We start from the raw sequence: 7,363 nt of genomic DNA, 5'->3' as shown, positions 1-7,363 counted from the left end.
ATTATGTTAATGATCTACGACCAAAACTTATTGTTATTGACGATCTTATGCGCGAAGCATCTGATAACGCTGTTGTAGATTTATTTACAAAAGGGAGCCACCATAAAAATATTAGTGTTATTTTTATCACACAGAATTTATTTCATCAAGGTCGTGGTATGCGGGATATTTCGTTGAATGCTAATTATATAGTTGTGTTTAAAAATCCTAGGGATAGGGCCCAAATACAACATTTAGCTCGTCAAGTTTATCCAGTTTTTAGAGATATCCGGTTTTTACGGGAGATATATAACGATGCAGCATCTACTCCTCATGGTTATTTATTACTAGATTTAAAACAATCTACACCGGAAAATTGTCGTTTTCGTACACATATATTTCCGGATGATGAGTATCAATATGTTTATATACCACGTAAAGAGATAAAGAGTAAAAATATAATACGGGAAACACAGCTCCGATAATCTACATCTAATATTTTATACAGAGACTCACTTAATATATTTATACCCAAGAGTTAATTCAAATCTTGTCAGTAGCTAAAACATTTCTTATATTAACAGACAGACAGACAGGCAGATAACAGTATTACCCGCGATCACGTAATTTGTTTATAATGGCACCGCCGGCGCATATTTTATTCGGTCAAAAACATGCTGCAATACTACAGGCATTATGTCATCTTAGTAGCGAACAACGAATTGCTATCTTGAAAAAGGCTGATCCGAAACTCGTCAAGTGTATATGTGAGTGTGCTTTAAACATATTACGTGGTAATGTGACTCTTAAACAACCATATAAACAGCGTTTGAAACGTTATGCGCACATATTACGACGACTAGCCAATAAAAACAATTCTTGGAAGAACAAAAAGCGCTTAATCGTACAACGAGGAGGCTTCTTACCTTTATTACTAGCACCTATATTGGGTACTGTATTATCTCGTCTTATAGGAGGTAGCTAAAGAATAATGGAATACACAAAAAAATGGTCTTGATACCAGAAGAAAAAATCGAGCAATTAACACATGTATTGAATAATAATAATAATAATAAAACAATTCAAACACCTGGTACTACATTAAGTAGACTAGATGAAGAAATACGTGAAATTCTCAACTCAAGCAAATTTGTGGACGAAAGAGAAAAATGCAAGGCCTATTTACATATACTACAACGTTATCTATACTTCGTGGAAGAAGCAAAACGTAACACATCACCTATTAAGCCTAGCCTTGATAATAACGATTATAAAACAATACAATCAAAATATTCAGAGGATGAAGAGATGAAAAAAAAAGACTGTCTAGATGACTTATTAATTTTGGATAGTGTGCCTTTAAAATTTCGTCAAAAAGCTAAACTTTTATTAAACCATATACATTCTAACGCTTCTGATCGACTAAGTTGGGATAAATATGGAGTTGTCACTATATTAACGGTTTGAAAATAGATGAATCTAATATTATCGATCTTATAAATGACGCTATACGTTCTAGAAAAATGGAAAGACCTGTCGGAAGACATCATTTTGCATCACTCCTGCGTAGTGTAAAGATATCCCGTGAATTTATAGGAAACCAAAATTTTTGGTCAAATGATTTGAGCACCGACAGTCATACGCTTCAAATACCTAACATTGTATCGTTGGATGCTGGTGAAAGAGTACGTCAGACATCTGACTCGAGTGAGTTTTTCACAAATGATACCGACGTCTACGAGCGTTATACTAATAAGAATAATTGGGAAAGTTTAACTCCTTTAAATTAAAAAAAAAAAATAAATAAAACTAAAGTATGAAGAGATTGGAAAAAATCTATTACAACCCTTCTAATAAGACCTCTTTTTCTGGAGCGCCGAAATTATTACGCGAAACAAATAAAACAATTTCCAAAGACAAAACAATTGCATGGTTGAAGAATCAAGATGCATATACGTTACACAGGCCTTTACGACGTCGATACCCGCGACGTTTTTACAATTTATATAATATTGATTTGTGGGAGACATATATCGTAGATCTACGGGCTATTAAAAATTATAATAACAATTATGCATATTTACTGGTCATTATTGACGCTTTAACTAAATTTGTTTGGGTTGAAAAACTGCGGGATAAAACAAGTGTTGGTGTTGCAAAAGGCTTAGCACATATACTATCACGCAGTAATGGTAGACGTCCTATTGTTCTACAGACTGATCGAGGTAAAGAATTTGTAGGGGCAGCCACACAGATTTACTTGAAAAACACAAAAATTTGTTTTCGAGTAGCTCGTAATCTAGATGTGAAAGCAGCAGTTGTCAAACGATTTAACAGAACGTTAAAAAAACGTATATGGAGATATTTTACCTACACAAAAAATAAACGATATATTGATGTACTGCAAAATATTGTTGATGCGTATAATCGCTCATACTACAGCGCTATTAAAATGGCCCCCCAAGATGTAACATTGAATAATGTTCAAATTGCTCGAGCAAATCTCTTGCATAAATATGCTTGTAAACGTACCCGTATTCCTAAATACAAGGTCGGTGATCTTGTGCGAATCAGTAATAGCAAAGCTGCATTTGCGAAAGGTTATGAAGGTAGCTGGAGTAAAGAAATATTTCTTATAATACGTATATCCATACAACCACAGCCACCGGTCTACTTTTTACGTGACCTTCAAGGTGAAGACATCGACGGCGTCTTTTACGAAGAAGAATTGACCAGAGTTCAACGAGATTATGCAAAGACAGATCTTAGGATTGAAAGAATAATTCGCCGTAAAGGTCGAGGCCGTACAAGACGTATCTTCGTTAGCTGGCGTGGTTTTCCAGAAAGTTTTAATAGGTGGATAAAGCCTAACGATTTGAAAAAAAAATGAGGGATAATTTTTATGTAGTTTTGCCTAGCAACAGCAGTATCTCATATTTTCCGGATAACACAACGACACATTTTATTACACGATTACCACAACAATTGCGTTTACAAGGTGAATGGGGTGTTTCTTTAACTGATATTCAAATACCTATGACATTTCTTCATCTTCCTGAAGATGAAAAAACAATAGTAAGAAGAAACTATATCATCGAATCACAGATGCTTGATACATTGAGGGGTGTAGAAGAAAAGCTAAATATATTTGTAGAACACCACATTGTATCACGGGGTTTGTATCAGACAATTGATGATTTTATTAAAACAGTGAATGGAACATCGTTGAGCGAGCATTTAATTTTTACATTAGATAGAAACGGTTATATTACAGCACAACGTTCCTGTAAACATTGCCGAGAATATAAGCATACTATCCAATTATCGCCAACATTAACACAAATATTTTGATATGATTCGGATATGAAAAAAAGAGGGTATCATATTTTGTATGGTGATGATGAAAAACCTTGGGTAGCATCTAGACCAGCTAGTTTAATCAGAGCATTACCTACGTCGTTGTTTGTATATACAGATATATGTGAATCTTACATTACAGGTGATGTGCAAACACCATTACTCCGTACCGTATCTTTAGATATAGAATCGTACGTTTATGGTTCGGTCAAACATAAAAGTTTTGCAACGTCCAAATATATACCACTACTCCATACTTGCAAGCAATTGAGATTGATATAAGAAATGAATTTGGACAGCCTATACCATTTGAATACGGTACATTGACTGTAACACTGCACTTTAAAAAATTAGATTAGATTAAATAAACATTAAAAAGAAAAAATGACATATTACGATGAGTATTTTGATATTCAATATGGTGGTGGTGGTAGACAGAGCGGTATTGAGCGCATATATGTAGGGTCAGCGAATCAACGAGGGCATGGAATTGGTAGTTTTCTCGGGGGACTTTTTCGTCGTGTTTTACCTCTTTTGTCAAAAGGTGCAAAGGCTATCGGTAAAGAAGTTGTTCGTTCTGGGATGAGTGTAGCTCATAATGTAATACAAAGAGATATATCGTTTAAAGAAGTATTTAATACTCGTATAAAAGATTCAGCTGAGAAGTTAAAACGGAAAGCCGAAGAGAAAATCGATATTCTTATGGAGGGATCGGGGTATAAAACACTGAGAAAATCAAATATAGGACATTTAATTAATGCTCGTGACAACGGTCATATCGTGAAACAACAAAAGAAAAAGAAGGCGACTTACCATAACAGAACAAACACGTTGAAGAAGAAGAAAAAGAAGAAAACAAAGAAGAAAAAGAGCTACACACGGAACAATCGAACTGTTGTTGATATTTTTCAATAATATATTTGACGCTAAATAACAACGAATATGGCCTTTTTACATGCTCATTCATGTGAATGTCTCAAATCAGAATTAGAATTATTCACCGTACCACCCACACAGGCAACAATTGAAAACTTACAATGGATACACTATAAACCGATATCATCGTTAACTGATGATTCACCTATAGAATTTGTTGTACCGGGACAAGGAGAAGAATACATTGACTTACCACATACAATGTTGCATATGTACGTTCAAATAAGGCCTACTGTTTACAAAAAAAAACAGAAGTTGTTACAGAAGCTTCAAAATCCTCAGATGTAACTGATAATCTCGTAGGGCTTGTAAATAACTTTATGCACTCGTTATTTAATCAAGTGGATATTTTTTTAATCAAAAACTTGTATCACCCCCAAACAACGCTTATGCTTACCGAGCTTATATAGAAACATTGCTTCATTATGGTCCTGCTGCAAAAAACTCTCATTTACGAGTGTATTGTGGTATGAAGATACAAGTGGTGCAATGACCGAATTCGATTTAAATCAAGGTTTTGTAAAACGACATTCATTAACAAGTAATAACAAGAAACTTGATCTTATGGGCCATCTACATTGTGATGTTTTCAATCAAGAAAGATTTCTGATAAACAGCGTAGAAATGCGTTTACGAATGGTACGCTCAAGAGATAGTTTCTGTCTTATGGATAAAACTGAACAAAATTTCGAGATTCATATACTTGATGCTACTCTACTTGTTAGACGTTCAAAGATTTCACCGGGTATATTATTAACACATGCTAAAGCTCTTTCGAAAACCACTGCGAAGTATCCTCTTACGCGTGTTGAATTGAAATCTATATCTATACATAGCGGTATATACGGTGAAACACTCGACAATGTAATATTAGGTCAAATACCAAAACGTTTAATAATTGGCTTTGTTGATAATAAAGCATTCAACGGAAATCGTAAACTTAATCCTTTTAATTTTCATCATTACAAAATTAATTACTTATCTCTTTATGTAGACGGTAAACAAATACCTAGTAAACCGTTACAACCAGATTTTACGAAAGAAAATTTATATATGGATGCTTATCATACGCTTTTTTCTGGAACAGGTAAACATTTTTTAAATTCTATTTCTCGTGAGTGTTATCCAAACGGTTATTCTTTTTGCATTTGATCTTACACCAGATCTTTCAGCAAATGACAATACACATTGGAATTTAATGAAACACGGCAATGTTAGAATTAAAGTGCGTTTCAAAGAAGCGTTAGAACATACGATAAATTGTATTATTTATCCTGAATATGATAATATTTTGGAAATTGACGCCTCAAGACAAGTAATTGTGGATTATGGTGGATAAGTGTGCAAGAAACAGTCTGAAACTGCGGTACTATGGGAACAAGCACTACAGGAACAGGCACAGCAGTAAAGATCTTATATATTGCACCGTCAGTCTTCGTTAGTTCTTGGTCATATACACTACTACTACTACTACTACAGCTATTAGTAATTCTCTCTTTTCCTGCTGTTATAATTATAAAATATGGACATCGTTATCGATATACAAGGCTTCAAGGATACTGAAGAATCTTTTTTTCCAAAAGAAGTTGCTGTTGTCTCTGTAAACATCGCCCATTGCGCTCATTGGATCATTGCACAGCCGTATTCTTTTACTGAACTGTCTGCCCGTTCAAAATCTCAAAACAATTGGCTCAGTAAAAATTTCTATGGTATTGAGTGGTTTGAAGGAGACACACCGTATAAAAACTTATGTCGACATTTGAAAGCTGTTACACAACTTACCAACCGAATATTCACTAGAGGCGCTGATAAATCAGCATTTATCCAACGTATTACTAGCAGAAACATTATAAATTTAGAAGAAAAGCAAGAATGTCCATTATTTCATCATTTACCACAGTTAGAGCAAACTTGTCTCATTCATAACATAAAAAGTAAGACAAATAATAGAGAATATACATGTGCTTTAAATAATGCGTTACGTATCAGAAAATGGCTTAAAGATTATGGTCTTTTGGATTCTACATCATCGTCACCATTATCGCCACCAGCCCCATCATCTTCTATGACATGGTATAATCGTGATAAGCATCAAAATACTAAAGAAGAAGAAGAAAATAATTCTCCACATAACTCTTGGTGGTTATGAATAGTTTGCTACTGCGAGCAGCTTTACAAAATATTCCTTGTGACACCGCCGGTGTTTACGCGGCGGATGAAATACCAACTGTTTGGAGTAAACCTGCAGGAATTATTGCTAATATCGATGATCACACAAAACCCGGAACACACTGGGTCGCTATGTACATCGGAAGAGACGGCGTCGGCCGCTATTTCGACAGCTACGGATTACCACCCATCATCCCTCAGCATCTCAAACGGCTTAGAAGAAACTGCAAAATCTTATTCTACAACCCTCAACAATTTCAAAGTAATACCTCTGACGTGTGTGGACAATTTTGTGTTATGTTTGTGCATCTTATGTGTACTGGTTTTAGTATGCATCTTTTCGAACGATTTATCACGAAATGATAAAATAGTTCGCAATTATTATAAAACGTATATGACACACCAACAACCTTATATTTCAAATAAAAATCAATTTATAGGTCGTGATATGTCTCATTCTGGTTATGCGTCACAAACACAAAGTTGTTATTCGCGAAAATAATATATCTTATATTAACCACAACTATGTAACCAATAAATATTTAAGATAGTATTTTGTATTACTACTGCAACAGAAAAAAATGTATGTCGTAAAATGTAACATGTAATCAATAAATAAATATATTATTTGATTATTTAAAAAACAAAAAATGCTTTATTTCTTAAAAACCTCTCTTTAAGCTTTATAAGGATGTGCTTTTTGTTATTAGAATAAATAAATAAGTATTTATCAAAAATTTGTACCAATAAAGTATTTAAAAAGGGAAAGAGAGAGAGAGAGAGAGAGAGAGAGAGAGAGAGAGAGAGAGAGAGAGATATTTCATAAATGTAGCATTAGTACCACTATAGAACAAGAGAGAGAGAGAGAGAGATTTCATAAATGTAGCAGATTTCATAAATGTAGTACCACTAAATTTGTACC

General features: G+C 34.1%; 1 protein-coding gene across 1 annotated transcript; it reads left to right on the top strand.

Moving 5' to 3' along the window:
• Positions 1 to 4,761: 4,761 nt before the first annotated feature.
• Positions 4,762 to 5,680, top strand: LOC118647756 (uncharacterized protein F54H12.2-like). Its single transcript, XM_036293197.1, has 2 exons — positions 4,762 to 5,359; positions 5,613 to 5,680. Exons 1-2 carry the CDS (start codon positions 4,762 to 4,764, stop codon positions 5,678 to 5,680), a joined length of 666 nt encoding a protein of 221 aa, XP_036149090.1.
• Positions 5,681 to 7,363: the final 1,683 nt, after the last annotated feature.

Source organism: Monomorium pharaonis, chromosome 10 (genome assembly GCF_013373865.1).
Source record: "Monomorium pharaonis isolate MP-MQ-018 chromosome 10, ASM1337386v2, whole genome shotgun sequence".
In the NCBI taxonomy this organism is placed as follows: Eukaryota; Metazoa; Arthropoda; class Insecta; order Hymenoptera; family Formicidae; genus Monomorium; species Monomorium pharaonis.
The sequence above is the reverse complement of the archived record's forward strand: the minus strand, read 5'-3'. Positions and strand labels throughout refer to the sequence as shown.

Bases quoted from the DNA above. Each gene is read 5' to 3' on its own strand.
- LOC118647756 (XM_036293197.1), top strand. From the start codon at position 4,762: ATGACCGAATTCGATTTAAATCAAGGTTTTGTAAAACGACATTCATTA. The intron at 5,360-5,612 runs GTAAACATTTTT...ATGGTGGATAAG, and splicing joins TACGCTTTTTTCTGGAACAG to TGTGCAAGAAACAGTCTGAA.